General features: G+C 35.6%; 1 protein-coding gene across 2 annotated transcripts in view; it reads right to left on the minus strand.

Annotated features, from left to right (window-relative positions):
- Window positions 1–17,444, minus strand: part of XPO7 (exportin 7) — a 90,128-nt gene that overhangs the window by 28,532 nt on the left and 44,152 nt on the right. The window contains exons 1-6 of one of the 2 annotated variants that reach the window (XM_072634942.1): window positions 9,150–9,226; window positions 8,001–8,147; window positions 5,223–5,316; window positions 4,506–4,672; window positions 4,230–4,295; window positions 1,581–1,685 (exon numbers count right to left, since the gene is read on the minus strand). In XM_072634942.1, the coding sequence (XP_072491043.1) occupies window positions 1,581–1,685; window positions 4,230–4,295; window positions 4,506–4,672; window positions 5,223–5,316; window positions 8,001–8,147; window positions 9,150–9,170 (600 nt within the window). In that variant the 5' untranslated portion in view covers window positions 9,171–9,226. Of the gene's footprint in view, window positions 1–1,580; window positions 1,686–4,229; window positions 4,296–4,505; window positions 4,673–5,222; window positions 5,317–8,000; window positions 8,148–9,149; window positions 9,227–17,444 lie in introns of those variants that run through there. The other variant, XM_072634943.1, reaches the window with a different exon arrangement.

Genomic DNA, 17,444 nt, shown 5'->3' on the forward strand with positions numbered 1-17,444 from the left:
AGCTAATTGCAGCTGGTATTATTAGAGGTATGCGTATGTTTGACATCTTTCTTCCAGGCATATAAAACGCTTCTCCTTGACAAAGAAAAATAATGTGAACTAAAAGACTTTTTTGGGAAAGTTGTATGACCTGGGTATGCTCTGGGAATTCTGAAGCAGTGGAAATAACTGGTAAAAAAGGGCACAAGAGAAAGAATGCTGATTTGTTTCTAAAAATTGGGGCATCCTGGAAAATGAGAACAGAATGACAAAAATGAACAGAAAAATCTGGAGACTAAATTATTTCCTTAACCATGTCACACAACTCCACAAATTCCATTTAGCCTTTGATGGGACAAAGTACTCAAATGGAGTCACTGATGTGTAGACAAGACTTTTCTTGCTAATTCATTTCCATCAATAAATTATGCAACTTTTAGCCAACTGACTTCCTCATTTAAAAAAATTAATTTCCTCATGTAATATCAGTTTCCCCCTCCAGGTTAGAAAACCTGAACGGATGTTCAAAACAACCCTAAAAATCCTCTTCTTATAGATGTTGCCTATTGTACTTCACTCAGTGGGAGATAGTCAAACCAGCTTAGTTTCTGTGAATTAACATAGTGCAGCCTAAATATCCTCCCAGAGTACAAGGAGGCTAAGCAACATTGTGCTTATTCTTCTTACAGGAAGGTTTTATTTGGTTTTCCTATAATCTCTGCTGCTGGGGAAGGCTGACACTAGTGGATCTCTTGAATTCTGAGCTACAGTAAAACTAAAACTCACTGGCTGTTCATAATAAATCTGGCACTAACAGAGGGAGCCCCTGGGAAGAGAGAGAGCCACCAGGTTGCCTAAGAAAGGATGAACTAGCCTAGGTTGGAAAGAGAGAGTAGATTAAACTTCCATACCAATTAGCAGTAGGATTAGGCAAGTGGTGCTGCACTTCCAGCCTGGGCAAGATAGAGAGACTTAGTTTCAACAAAAGGCATAACGTTTTAAACTTTGGTTATAAACAAAATCTCAAAAGAGAAAAGGATGGACAGGTAGCCAATTAACTGCTCTGGGTCTGGGTGGGGGGGCGGTATAGGCTTGTAATAATTATCACTGTGGCATGGTACTCTAAAAATCCTCTAAGATAGGCACTATGGAAAATTGCATATTTAGAGCTGAAAGGGATTGTAGAGGTCATTTAGTCCAATCTCCTCCTTTCATAGATGGGGAAACTGAGACCTAAAGAAGGTGAGTGCCATCCCTTAGATCATATAGATCACTAAGTGATAAAAGTAGAATCTGAACCTAGGTCTTCTGACTAAACCCAGCAGACCTTGCACTGCACCAAAGTGTTTCTCAAGGATGTAAAAGATGAGGGTGATGCTTAAGTTTCTTCCCAGAAGAATTTTAGCTCTTTGAGGGAAGGCAACATTTTTCATTTTGTCTTTATAGCCCCAGTACTTAGGTAGGATTCCTTGCACGTGGCAGGTATTTAATAAATTTTTCATGAATTAGATTAACACCTAAATTGAAAGAAATCTTAACACACCTCAAATTACTTTTCCTTTCTCCAAATATATAAGGCAGGACCCAACCTTCAATCTCACCTGTTTTAGTAAATTGCACGAGAGAGTGAAGATATCGAATAATGATGAATCTCGAAAAGAGGAGGCTATTTTTCTATGTTTGGTTAGAGGATGGGTGGTGTCTGCCTGTGCAGAAAGTGAATAAACCAAATCCAAGTTTAGAATTCATTAACAAAAAACAAAGCAGGCAAAAAAATTCTAGATATTTTAAAAAATACTAACTTTCTCCCATATGCTCCATATTAAAGACTGAAAATAGCAATTTTAATTACAGTCTATATTTTACATACTTACATGCCCTTTTATCACAAAGAACAAACAAGGGGGAACAATGGAAAATTAGCTCCCGGCAATCAAAAAGGAAATCACTTTAGATTTTATGAAGAAATACAACTAAGAAGAGTTGAGATGAAGAACTGACATGTAAAACATCTTTTCTTTTCTTCTTCAACTAAGCCAGGTAATATCATCATTACTACTAAATTAACAGATGTTAATAATCTTCATTAGGTTATAGCTGAACCTCAAAGTGGACACTGCAGCAAGGTCTGCATCTCAATAAAACAACTACCACGTGCTAAATTAGCTGTTTAACTTGGAAACATTCTCCTAGTACTAACCGCAGTAAAATATGGTTTACCCATATGTACGTAGTACTTTAACAGCTCAAGAGCTCATGATTAAATCAATGGAAAGATCCCTCTTGCCCCCAGACTCAGACTGAAATCCTCATAAAGCTCCACCAATAGCCCTTGAGAATTACTGAGGCCGGTAATTTTAGTACAGTTTGGCCAACCCACAGTATTTTCTGACTTACCTAGGCTGGTCCTCATAAAGGAGACATAAAACTTGTCACCGTGCCCTAAAGTAGAACTTTAGTTTTCGCAGTCTGCATCACATACATTATCACTTTATGCTGTTCTGTATGATTCTCTCATTGACCCCTCGTATAGATTCTGATTTCCCACCTACATGTAAACTACATTTAGAGCTTCTTTTGAATATGTGTAAGAACACTAAACAAGTGACAAGCACATAGGTTATGGTGCTTACTTACGTACTTCTTCAGCAGTTTATTGCTTTCCTAGATATTTGCTCTGGAAGTTCAGAGCGCACTAGCTATGTCTCAAAGAAGCCAGTTTTCTTTTGGCCCCACTAAGAGAGTCACACAGCAATTATTTTTGGGAAAAGGAAAATCAAACCATGGGACTCTCTTCAGTTTGTTCTATGTGGGGGAAGTGAAGGAGGTTGTAAAAAACTTCCACTGAATTCTATTTTCTGTCTTAAATCCAGCCACTACAACACAATGGAAAACAACAACTTGAAAATATGTATGGATGATAGCAAAGCACTTTAGATATATTATCTCATTTGATGTTGAAAACACTTTCCAAATCTTTCTAGTATCTTATTTTTGCATCTATGTGTTTTGGGAAACATATTGCTGGATCATACATAATAAACAATTCATTATTTCTAAATGTTGAGACAGAAATATATTATGCATCGTATGTCTAAATGAGAAGCACAGGTTGTGCACATCTTGATCCTTTATGAAGGATAAGATAATAAAATGTGTGGAAACACTTTAATAGCACAAATATATAGAATTTAAAGTTAAAAGGGGCATCAGAGAGTTATAACCTTTTTACAGAGAGGTTAAGCTATTTAACCCCAATGTCACACTGCCAACTCTGAAGCTAATATTTAAAAATGAAAGTGAAGAAACCCAGGAAAATTTGTATGCTAATTCGGATAACTCATGCTTACCTACTACTAACTGTAACAGGAATTGCATGCAACAAAACAACATGATATTGACTTTAGTAGACTACAAACTGCAAAACTGAAATCTAAGTTTTAAGTTAATCTAACTTATGTTAGATTTTCTCAGAGCCAGAGTTAATAAAAATGTCTGCAAAGTATATAAGCAATAGCATGATTAATATAATTAATCTGTTGACAACTTAAAGGAGGGGTACAACTAATATGAATTAATATTGGCCTATGTAACAAATGAACAAACTAGGAAGATCCAGAATTCATTTTTCAACAGCATATTCTGTATAGGTCCCAAGACAAAGGGCAAAAAAACATTTTGTTTAAACAAATTTGTGAAGTCAATTAAAATAGCCACTTTCCCCCTAGTGTTTTTAAAATTATTTGGTACAAAACTGATTATTTTATGTATTCTGAAAGCATTCTGGGCAATAACTTTTATAACAGTTAAGATGGTTGAGATTTTTTAATGAGTATAAAGATTTAATAATTTGTAGAGGAATAGAGAGGCACCTAAAGGATATTGGCAAGGATCTGGTGACTCATCCTGTTGGACTGAATTGCCTTCACAGGTAAAATGCTGCTAACACAGAATAGGGTGCTTCAGCATCATGGCTCTTGTCTTTAACAATGAACACTAATATCATTAAGGAAACTGGAAAAGCAGAGTCAAATACTTGGAAATGGAAAGAAGAATGTGGCACTAAGATTAAGGAAGGTTGTGAATGTAGAGAAAAAGCCAACCAACCAACTCTGTTCCAGAAAGGACATTAATCACTTACCGCAAAAGCACACAACTGCCAAAAAGATCATCCCACACACAGCAGAAAACAGCAATACTAAAGAAAAAAATAGAACACTTACTTCAATGAGGAAGGCTGTAGCACTTACTTGATTAATTTCATTGGTTAGCTGAGACAGAATCGTCACTCCAATGATGCAGTGTTCAACACTATCCTGGTGGAAATAAAAGCAACAAGATTTGGTTTTGTGCTTATCATTCTCACTCTCTATTTGGGGCAGAGAGTCTGCATAGGAACTTCAGGTGCTAAAGCTACTACATTCCTGAGGAAGCTGCTGCTGAGCTACCCCTCAGATGGTTAAATCATTTAATTTTTAAAGAATAGGGAAGAAGTGGCAAAGTATATTTAAAAAAAAAAATCTCACCTGTAAAAACCTTGTGACATCTGTGATTACGTTTCTGAAGACGTATTCATCCTTCTGACAGTCAAACCAACCCAGCTTTGTAATTCGAGCATACAACTGAATAAGTGCTTGGGTCACAAAAGTAGCCAGCTTTGGCCGAGTGGCAAGGTAGTTGAGCACATAGTTCCCTACAATACAGAAATAATAAGTGTAATAGCAGACATTGACAAATAAGTGTCATTCTTTACAATTACTGGATGGTCACAGAATTGTGAACTTTCATGAAACTATTCATTCTAAAATTTCATGCTATTTTTATTAAAAAATAGTAGCTAAAATTTTAGAAAAGTAGTCCAGACTTATGAATCTTACACATATAGAGTTTTAGATTACATTCAGGGAAACATAAAGGTAGTCATTCTTAGGCAATTAAAGAAAATATCCTTGACAGAAGTGCAACCTTTACTGATAAATTTCTTATTTACTGGTGCCTATAAAGACTGAATGAAAGAAAATCCCAGATAAAGAAAAGATGAGTCACCTACAAAATTAACTAAGTTTTTACCTCTGTTTCACAAACATACATTTATATGCCTTCTCATCATTTATAAAGGTCTTAATAATTTAATGTGTAGCAATTTTCAGAACATTACCAAGCAAAGATGAATTTAGCTCCTATTCAAAGTAATATTAATAAAATCAATTAATTTGCTTCAGCATGGAAAATTTTGTACTTACGAATGTCTATCCGTTGTTCCAATGGCAAAGGGTTGTTTGTACGCGATACAAGCTTTGTAAGGCATGTAGCTGCCAATAACTGGGAGTACGATGACTGTGAAAACAAATCAAGAAAGTCTGAGTTTCAAAATGAAGTGTTTAGCTGGTAAACCAGAAGTTTTTATTTATTAAATTTATTTGTTGCTCAAACTCTGCCTTAAAAGCAGTAATAAATTTTGATGCATTTTAATCTTAGAAAATTAATGTAGCATATAATTCCAAGGATAAATGTCACAGAGCATGCTAAGGACAAGCATATATAGCTTCAATCTGGAAACAAATACATTCAAGCAATTGGAATAAACACCAAAACCCAAAATCCACCATAATAAGGAACCCAATTCAGATATCTGCTAAATTAATGAGGTGGCAGATCATAACAATGAGCAAAGGGAAGCATACAAGACACATTAAAGAGTGTGAAAGGCTATTTGAACTGGTTGGAGCAGCAGATGTCATTCATACTACTTAAAACTAAGAATGCCTGATGACTTTTATCTTAAAATATTCTTAATACGTATACAGTAAGAGTAAAAATTAGAAATTATGATCTGCACCTCATCCCAAAATGATACCTTTCCATCAGCATGGTTATTGATCAATTACAGCTCTGAGAATTGTACATACTACTCAGTGTCAAGTGAGCTTTAGAGTATATTAATAAAATTAATTTATGAAAAATAAAAAATTTCCCTGGAGGTAAGTAGAATTGTCACACTTGAGTATAGGTTTTAATGAACCTATTGAAAAGTGAGCATTCCACCTAATTATAATCCACTTGAAAGAATCTTGTAAGAATTCTTCCATATGGTTTTAACATGATATTAAGCAGGGAACAGGCTCAAGGTAATTATTAAAAAATAATTTAATAAAGGGTCATACACAATTGCATGAATACAGTTGCATTTTTAGACCAAAAGGCTGTCCACTAATGTTAAAGTTATATATTATTTTAAAATAAAACACCTATGCATCTAACATGGGAAACTAACGGAACTTGAATCCATGACACAAAATATGATTTATGCTTCTCAGTCAGACTATGCATGATTACTATGTGATCTGGAAAAGGATCCTAGAAATCAGTGCTAGGGACATAACCCCCTAGGCAAGAAACTAAAGACCTCATGGGTATAGTTGTTATTTGCAACTCAATTACTAATGTGCCTTCAAGAGAGAAAGGACAACATGGAATGAGAAGAGTTGGTTAAAAAGACAGTGTTGAAGAAGGGGATTTGGATTTGAGGACTTTAGATATGGATCAAACACCTTTTACAATGATTGGTAAACTTCATTTCTTTAGAGATTTGTTCTACCAAGAGATGTTTGAACTGAAAATTGTGGGGAAAGAAGGCAGGGATAAATTCACTAAACCAGATACCACCAAGATTAAGTGTGACAAAGAAAAAAGAAAAGTGAAAAGACCCAATAACTTACAAAAGGCTATATCTAGGAGAAGCAATAAGTCCTCATGGCCTCAGATGCATAGACACAAATGTGCAGAATATGGGCAATAAAATAAACTAGAGGTCTCAATACAAGGCGGCAGATTTCACTTTGGGGGTACATTAAGGTTTGTTGGTATGTATGCTGTTCGTCCTTCGTTCTGAAGAGGACTAATGACATCCTGAGATGGATGTGTAATTAGAACCATATTGCATCTTATGATCAAGTAGTTTTAAGAATTATTTGCAGAGATACCTTAAAGAACATACTTTAAAATGCCATGTCAAAAAGTGATTTTGCAGACCATAGTAGTATATGTTCTTTGACCACAAACTTGTCACCTCAAGTACATTTCCTAGGCTTTAAATTAATCTTCATTATAGAAATTTTTTCTTTAGAACGTAAAAGAAGAAAATAGGCAATCAAGGGGAGGGAAAGAGAATAATAAGTACATACACACACTACTACATGGCTAAGCATGTTACAAATCATGCTCCATTTGATCTTCACAACCACACTGCAGCCAGGTGCTATTATTATTCTTATTCTACAGTTTAGGAAACAGAGGCAAAGAGTGGTTATGTGACTTTACCCAGAGTAAGAATTTTAAGGCCAAATTTGAACTCGGGTCTTTCTGACTTCATTCCTAGTATTTCATTCCACTGCACCACCTAGTGCCCTCTTTCCTTGTTTATAGGCAAATTGTATAAGCCTTCTATGATTCAAAGTTTTTGCATGCATAACTAAATAACAACTTGAAGGTTATTTTTAGCAAATACTTTGAATAACAGGAAAAAGAAGACATTTAAATATGTATACGAAAGCAGCTACTGACATTAAGCCATTTCTACTTAAATGTAAAGCATTTATTAGCAAAGTAAATTAAGTATAAAAACTTGACCACTAAGTGGAAGCAGAGTTCCAAAAAAACTAGTTTAAGATGACAGAAAAAGATTTAAAGAAAAAAATTAATTTTAAAAATAATTTTCCTCATGGCAGTGCTTGGCCTCTATGATCTACTCATCTGAAAAGCCAATTTCCATGGAAAGAGAAATGTAAATGTATTTTGAAATCTCAGAGTAGCCAGTTACTACAACTACCAGTCAGACTAATGTTATTTTTCAAACAGTAAGAGTATGATGGATAGAAAGTCTGAGAAAACAACACCAATCAAAGCAAAAAACCAGGGTAGATGGCCCCAAGTGACCATGTTCTTTCCCCTAAGTTAAAGCGGCACTGGGTGCTTTTCCTTAGCTTTCCACTATTCTTCAGAAATCATCAGATCATACGCACACTCCCTCTTTCCAGGAGGAGCTGGCACTTGCTCAGGCAATCAGGACTGTTGGTGAATTCAACCAAGGCTTTCTCTGCCTGGAGTCGGGTCGTTGTGTCAGTAGTTTCATAGAGCTGCTTGCACAGGTTCTCTAGTTGGGCTAGGCTCTAGAAAACATCAACCGAAAAGGAAAAAAAAATGAAAACAGGATTATTTTTCACTTTGGAGTAGTGTTTGGAGAGACTCATCCAATTCTAGCTAATGAAAAATATTTATGGTTTCTTAAAAAAAAAAAGTTATGTATTTTGCAGGCTTTCCAGCGAAACAATCTTTGAAACTGCATTTTCACTACATACTATTCCAAAAGAATGGTCCACTAAAGGATATCATATTTAAGAGGCCAATCAATACATTCAAAAAGTTTAAGTCTCACATCTTTCATTTCTACAGGACATGATACCATTAAAAAAAAAACATTTTGCTCCATTTGGTACATACAGACACACATACACCTTCTCTTACAGGACAATTTTCCTATCCTCAAGCCCCTTCTATAATATCATTCAAATAAAAAAACAGAATTTACTTCTGCCAGCAATTTCATCACCGATGAATCAAATGCATTGCTGGTATGTCATTTTTACATATAAATCATTACATACATAGACTGTAATGAGTTCTGAATTACAGTTCTCCTTTCATGTGACCCTATAAAATAGATTATATTGCCAAAAAAGAAGACTAGTTCACTTCATTAAGAAAAATCCCAAACATCTGACTGTGGCTCCAATTTCACCTCTATTGCTTGCTTTGCTGCAAAATGTTACATTGGACAGTTCATTTAACTTTGCTGGGACTCAGTTATGATCTCTAATGTTCCATTTGTCTTTAAGAGTCAATGCTGAAATACATACAAGGCAGTAAATTTCAGTGAGTAAAAATTAAAACATAATCTTTTCTCAGCCGTAAGGGGAAGTAGTGGAGAGAGACAGCTTTAGAATTAAACCCAGGTTAATTCTTTCCACAAACACATACTAGCTATTGGGACCATAGACATGTCTGCTTCTCAGCATTTGAGGAAATTCTCTTCGAGTGTAAGCTACAGATGAGTTGTGATGAAATCACAGGTCTAGACCAAGAAAAAGAATGAAGCTTCAAAATGTACGCACCTTTTCCCTCAAGTACCTCATGTCTCAAGTTGAACAGTGTCTCTCTCTGCAGTACATGCAACTCCTGGGTCAGTTACACATTTAAATGACACTGGCAATTTAAACCCAGCTGCAGCATATGTTTACTTGGAGATAAGAACAAGGAAACTCCCCCAAACAAACCCTTCTCTCTAAATCTTGAACTAATTCCAGAAAGCAGGGATGATGTAAATGTAGGATTCAAGACCAAAAAGTGGTCTAAATCTATTCCAGTGTGTCCCAACCTTTTTGAGTATGGAGATTCCTTCTTTCTTTAAGGTTTAAAAAAAAAAAAGATTTCATGGATCTCATTATGGTTACTGTATCACTAGAATACAAGTTACTATGAATACTGCAATGATTTTAAGTGAATTTTTACTGTATTTAGCATAACACGTATTCATATATCTGGAAAATGTTAAATATTATTAGCCTGCAAAAGTTATGTTTAATGTAGAGAGTCACACACGTTTTGTTGGCAATAAAGATAAAAATGGTACTGCTTAGCACACAGATAGACACGGACTATTCACAAGAACTCTGTCCACAAATGGGAACCTCTACTTATTTCTTTTTTCATGATGGGAACAGAGTATTTTGTCTTTAAAATGAATGTCTTAAAAAAATTGGAAACAAAACCAGGGCCCATAAACATGCAATGGGACTGTGAGAAATGATGAATATAAAGAATAAGGAGAAGCACAGGAAGACTTATATGATTTAACAGTGTTGAGTAAACAAAACCAGGACTGAATTCATATAACTGAAAAAGGCTATTGCCAAAAATAAAATAAATAAATAAATAATAAATAAATAAAACCAAATGCTATATAATTATGGTCAAGTTTGGTCCTGGGGAAGGGTTTGAGAAAATGTACCTAATTCCTTAAAGTGTGTGAATGAATGGGAGAGAGAGTATGCTCTGTGTGTGTAGTATTGTATATACTGTTAAGCACAGCCCAACATATTGACTGTATACAACCCCTTCACCTCCTTTAATCTTTAATACAAAGGATGGCTCATTGGATAGTGAAGGTGGGAGAGAGAAGAGTATATTACGAAATGAATAAGGAAAAAAAGCCAAGGAGCATTAATACAAGTACAAATTGACAGGAATGATTTGAATTGAAAGTAGGCATTTGACTATTCTCAGCAGCAACAGGATTTACTTTCTTAATAGTAAAGGGATCTTGTTATCAGAAAGCACCATTCACACACATATAATAAAGCCAACCCATATAAACTGACTGCTGAAGTTATAAATACAGTTACACAGCCAGTGTGCCCAAAGCTTTTCATTACCGCCTCACTTCATTATGCTGTGACTTGAACAATCACAGCTTCTCTACTAAGCAGTAAGCCCTAAAAGGCCATGAAAACTACTTCCTATTTTGCTCCTCCTGTTTATTGAAGCTCAAATATCAACCTGAAGGAAACAGGCAAGGCACATATTGCAGCACATAAGGATCAACAATTTCAATTGGGAGATGCACACACATTGGGACTTTCATTAGACTTATTTAATTTGTTCCTCTGACTTTCCAGGAACCTTACTATTATCTTATCTAATTCAAAGCAAGGTAAAGTGGAAGAACTTATATGTGTACATAAAATCTGGCATCAAGCATAAGTTCTAAATGCAAAACTTAAAACTTTTTACAAGGAAGAACTACTGCATATACAAACTCAAAACCTGTTTTCATGATACTCCAAATAAAAGATTAGGTAAATCTCAGCCACAAGGTTATTTTTTAAGATATGATACAGGTTTGTTTTTTTTTAGCTGTACATAATAATTAAAAAATTTCCACAGAATCTCCTCCTAACTAAAAATTAATCTTTAGAATTTCTGTTAGTAGCATCAATCAAATAGATGAATAAAGTTATAACTCCTGAACATTCATTCAAACAGTAATCTTGTTTGAGATACAAGGAATACATCTGCAAATGTATCTCATTTATGTTTATTACATCCACACTGCTGACATGATTGTGGCTAAGCATCTGTTAGCAGTTCCCCACCGCTACAAACCTACATTCTGTTAATGGTAAGTTTAAAAAAAAATCCAGTTGACAAAACGCTGCAGGGTAAAATCTGGTAAAGAGTTCTAGGCTCAGCAGACAATACAAGCCTTTATCAGTGCAGCAGTTTTATAGTTAAAGAGTTCATAATTTTTAAGGCTCTTCTTACTAAGTTGATCCTTTAAAGCAGGAGCTATTAACCTTTTCTGGTGTGTCATACACTCCTTCAGCAGCTTGGTGAAACCTACAGATCCCTTTTTGGAAAATTAAGGGCACAAAAATAATAAAGACACAAAATAGGACATCATTATACTGAAGTACTGTTATTAAAAAACATTTTTGAAAGATCCCTAGTCTCAGGTGAAGAACCCCTGCTCTATAGAGAGATCACAACGAATCTTCCCCCCACTTCTCTAATAACTTACCTAAGATTTCCCTAAGTAAACCAAAATTTCCTTAACACATCTTGAGGCTAAATTTTAGTATCTAACCACAGTATCTACTCAAGACCTAGATGAATAGCAACCAAATTACTCTACCCAACTCTTCTCTGGATGGGCTTTACAATCACTTAATACAAAGGCTAGCACACCCTTTCGTTTGTTCAATTGTGTCCAATTCTTCACGACCCCACAGACCAGGCCAGGCCCCTGTATCCTCCACTATCTCTCCAAATCTGCCCAAGATCATGTTTCCATGATCCATCTCATCTTGCTGTCTCCTTCTCACTTTGCCTTCAATCTTTTCCAAAATCAAGGTCTTTTCCAATGAATTTTCACCTGGTCATTCTGGAATGAGCCACATGCTTGACAGACACACTTCTTCCAAAAACTGGAAGGAGAATTTCTAATTAGGAAAGTAGAGTTCTTGCATACAAGGAGCTCAATCCACCTAAATCCAAATCCCAGAACCACTCTGGTTTCACCAACAGCAATAACTAAAGGAATGACATTCACAACAGAAACTAACATGTCTTAAAATCAGTACAGTAAACTTACCTTTTTATCGAATTTGGCTGTACCGCTAAGTTATCAAGTTTCTTAAGCATAGGTGGAAAGAATATAGGCCACAATTACTTTGATCTTTAATGTAAAGTGTGACCTGCTGAAACTACAGGCTCCTGCACGTTATTAATACTATCTTAACAATAATTTTAGTTTGGATAAAGATGAATTTTATATCACAAGCTGGACTTTTAATTTTAACATCATTTACATTCTTCAGATCAGATGGAAATATGGAAACATTACTCTGCACCCTGTTTTTAAAAGTATACTGTTGCTTTTTTAAAAGCAATCCAATATTACATAGCTTTAACAGGCAGTTCAAGAATCAGATATACCCTTTGGTTTTCCAACTAGTTGCTATCATATTATGTGTTGGATGAGATATGTACTGCCAACAATACGTAGTATTGAACTGGAAATGATTTTTAGCTGAATAAAATACTGAATACATCTGCAAGAAAAAAAACCAAGATCAATCTCAAATTTTTTTAACTGAACGACCTGAAACTATTAGAAGTTGTGTGTAGGCTCATTATAGAGGAATTCTATTTTATAAAAGACAAGAATTTATATATTTGTAACTATCAGATGCCTTATATCTAAAAGTTACTGCTGAAACTACTCCGTATGTGAAAACTCCCATCAATCTATGATTCACTATCAGCTCTTTATTTAGTAAGGTTAAAAATTTTTGCATCCACAAATTTTTCTAAGCAAAATTAGTAAATGAGAAGAGATTAAGTTTAACCAACTTGAGAATTAACCACTTTTAAGCTCTTAGAAACAATGAACACATTAAGATACCAACTGATGTGGTAATTACACATTCAGTGAAGTAGCTACTAAAAAAACCCTTCCATTATTGCAAAACTTTGTTAACTTACTTTTGTACTTAGACCAAAAGAATGTTAAGAGTTGAGAGAAGAGACTTAAGAGTTGTCTGGTTCATTCTCCTAATTTTTATAGATAATAGAGAGAAAGTGAGTAGCCCAAGACCACACTGTAAACTAGTGAGTAGCAGAGTTTGGGGCTACTGTCTATTAATTTAATGTAATTTTAAAAAATATTCGGTTATTAAGGATTTAGTAACTGTGGGATTGATTCAAATAATTCTAACTGGTCTTCTCAAGTCCAAAATTAGTGAGGTTTTTTAAATACAAAAACTATTGAATTCTTCTGTTCTTCAGTTGTGTTCAACTCTTCATGACCCCATGGTCCATAGCAGGTCAGGCCCCTCTATTCTCCACTAACTCTCCAACACCGTATTTGTTGTTTCCATGATGGTCCATCTCATCTTCTACTGTTCCCTTCAATCTTTCCCAACACCATGGTCTTTTCCAAGGAGTCTTGTCTTCTCATTGTATGGTCAAAGTATCTTAAGTATCAGTTTCAGTATCTGACCTTCCAGTGTAGAATCTGAATTAATTTCTTTAAGTATTGGCCTAAATTTATTCTCCTTGCTGTCCAAGGAACTCTCAAAAGTCTTCTCTAGCACCATAGTTTGAAAGCTTAATAGTTAGCATAAGCACAGGAGCCAGTATCAATTAATCAAAAAGCAATTATTAAGTATCTACTATGTGCCAAGCACTGTGATAAATGCTAAATATAAAAACACAAAAATTAAATAATCCTTGATTCTGAAGGAACCTACACATTTATCAGGAGAGATGACATTATATATGTGTGTGTATGTATATATATGTGTATGTGTATATATATATACATACATAGTTGGCTTATATTATTTACATTGCACATAATTTTGCTTTTGTTCTTCTTGACCTAAACATTTTATAAGCTCATTACACATTCTTTATATTACATTCTTTAAAACAAACAAAAAAACCAAACCTTGAAAATAAATTTTTTTCCTACTCTATTTCTCTTTATATAGTATCCCAATAGGATAAGACAACCTTGTTTGTTCACAAATATCAGCAAATTTCTTCAAAGTTAGATGCTACAATGGAGTAAAGTGTGAAGCTGACTTAAAGAGAGAATACAAAAAGTGGTAGAACACCCTCCTGCCCCTAGATTTTTGGTAAGCCAAACTAAGTCTAAAGTGTCAGGCAAAAAAAAAAAAAAAGGTTTCTTGGCATTACTTTTCATATCTAAAGTTTCAAAGGATAAGTAGGACAGGTGAATATGGGAACAGGCTTTCAGTAGTTCTCAAGATTCAGCCACTTTAAACATGAGATGACTTCGAGATGAATACCAACACAAATAGAGTCTGGAATCTTTTGCCCACAGAGGTCATATTGGCTCAAGCACATTCCTAAGCAAAAAGGTCTGGACGGATCAGGCTAAGGCAATTTAATTTTAGTACCACCCAGTAATATGGGTCCATCCTAGGGTGGAGCCAAAGGGAGGCAGTGTAAAATTATTTGCTTCAATCTGCTAATACCACAGTGTTTATAAGCCATTACTTTTCTTAAATTCTTCCTGTTCCCCTTTTAGAAAATTCAAATCTTTTTAACCCTTTTTCCTTTATAACAACAAAAAAAATCAACTCCAAAAAAGGAAGTTTATCAACAATCAGAAAACTTTATTTTAGAATTGTAATAGTTCAATCTTTTACTAATTCATGCTCTTGGAACAATGACAGAATTGAATTTTAATAGAATATGAAAAACCACTATTTGTAAATCATAAAGTAAGATTTTAGGACTCAGGTATATGCTGTTGCTGAGAATAAAAAAAGCAAGACCTTATTTTGCTTTGCTTCTGGGAAATGTCTACAAGCTATCAAAACTAAGATAAAAATACAACACTTTCAACAAGTGATAAATGCAAAGCAGGAGTCTGGTAGGCATTAGATAAGGGCAATGAACTAGCTAACACATGAAACTGCAAATTTCTAAATTTAACACCAAAATTCTAATCAAGTTTTAACGTAATAAACACGTATGTTGACTTGTGAATTATGGGCAGGGAATAAAAAACCAAAACAAACAACTTGTTCCTTAAGTATAAAATATCCAAACTAAATAGGCCACAAATAACTTACTGATTTATTAGCCTTGTTACATAAATGTTCTCACATCTTTGATATTAAATTAATATCACTGGTGTCTGAGTTTAGTCTCTTCTCACAGACCAATGGGGATGAAAAAATTAGAGACTCAAATGGACAAACCCCTTCAGAGTGATGTTAAATGCTAAATCAACAGTATTTTTCACAAACCAAATGCTTGTCCCTCATATATTGTATCTTTAAGAAATTTGTGGGGCTTGACTTAACTTTGGATGAATTACACTTCTGTCAAATCTGGTTAAATTAAATTGTCTTGAGTTTTCTTTCCCTTAAGAAGGCCTATGTAAAACCAGGAGAATATACGACATTTATAGAGAGCTTTCAGGTTTTTGAGAAAACATTAGATCAAGCTGATTCTGAGACAGAAGATTCATTCAAGTTCTATCTCTGACAACTATGAGTTAAAGCAAACCTAGACAGTTTAACTCCAGGTCTCCAAATTGCAGAGAAAGTACAACTGGCACTTTCACCTGAGAGTCCCTCATAACAGTGAAATCTCAGGTTCAGTCCCTCTCCCTCTCTTTAAGGTATGAAAAGCAACTGATCAACAATTAAGTGCTTACTATGTTCCAAGCACTATGCTAAGTCACTGAGACATAAAGACAAAACCATGGTCAAAGAGCTCACATTCCACTGAAGAGACAACATGCAAACAACTATGTACATGCAAGATACAGACAATAAATGAAGGCACCAGCAGTGAGGGGGACAGAATGGATAAGGAGGAGACTCGAAACAGCAGAGAACAATTAGGAGACCATTAAAATAATCCAGGTGAGAAGTGAAAAAGAGGGCCTGTACCAAAAGTGGTGGCTATGTTCAAAGAAAGGAAAAGATAAAAAAGATAAAAAAAGAAAAAGATAAAAATGGAGACTGTGTGGACTCAGCAGGTGATCTGATACACAGGACTAGGATGGGAGATAAGAGGTAGGGCTGACTCCAGTGAACCTGGATGACAGGAAAGATAGGAGGGAAACACACAGAAATAGAGAATTTTCAAGGAGAGACAGGTGGTGCAATGGATAGAGTGCCAGCCCTGGGATCAGGAAGACTCATTTCACTGAGTTCAAATATGATAACTTATTAGTTGTGTGACCCTGGGCATGTCACTTAATCTTGTTTGCCACAGTTTCTTTATCTGTATAATGAGCTGGAGAAGGAAATGGCAATCCACTCTGGTATCTTTGCCAAGAAAACCCCAAATAAGTTCATGAAGAGATGGACTTAATGCGGGGGGGAGAAGAAGACTAAACAACAAAAGCAGAGATGGTTTTGGAGACAATATGAATTTCTAGTTTGATGCTGACAGGACTTCAAGGTACACATGTACAGCAGAGCATTGGCAATTATGAATGAGTTCTTGAAAGAAGAACAGAGCCAAGAGGGCAGAGTGGCAGATAGCCAAATCCCCTCCCTCCCAACTTCTCTAAATAGATCTAAAACAAAAATGTACCAGACCCACTACTAATCAAGAAATCAAAGGGGGAAAAAAAATCACATATATTTTCCATCTAGGGAAACAGGGAAGTCTGCAAACACTGGGAAAGGCTCTAGCAAGGAAGGACCAGGCAGAGCATTTCAGTACAAGGGGAGGATGTGTATCAGGGTGAGAAGATATCAAGAGCCAGTACAGAAGGGCCTGAACTTGTTACAGAGTACAGAACAAGTGTAAAAAAGCAGCTCTACTGCTCACTACCCAGTTCGGGGTCAAAGACTCAAGCATGGCCTGAGTAGGGGACCTGCACCTAGGTGTGGTTTTACAGAGTAAGAGGCAGTCAAAAGCCCTGAGCTGTGGAGTTAGTAAAAAGCAACTTTAGAAGTCAGTAGTGGCTATGTGCCTCAGACACAAGAGTGGAGGAGCTCAATTCCAGTCTCCAGCTCAGTCTGAAGCCTGCAGAGGAATAATAGGGGCAGGAATTCCAGACCAAAGGCAAACTTAAAGCCGTCACTATGAAGCATCAGTTTCCCAACTGGCTGATAGTGGTTAGTCTAGCAGCAGTTTACTGAAAATCCAAATAGGGTAAGCCTACAGACTAGAGTGGTTGGATCCAAACCCAAGTCGTGAACTTGCAGACCCAGGGAGGCAGTGGGGCACAGGATGGAGCATAGATCAGACCACTTTGGCAGCACTGAAATCTTGCAGGATTCCAGCCTGAGCTGTCCCCAGGACTGTGGGATAACATACTACTCATTACCCCAAGAAAGCAGAAGCAA

The sequence above is a fragment of the Notamacropus eugenii genome, chromosome 1 (genome assembly GCF_028372415.1).
Source record: "Notamacropus eugenii isolate mMacEug1 chromosome 1, mMacEug1.pri_v2, whole genome shotgun sequence".
NCBI classification, from domain to species: domain Eukaryota; kingdom Metazoa; phylum Chordata; class Mammalia; order Diprotodontia; family Macropodidae; genus Notamacropus; species Notamacropus eugenii.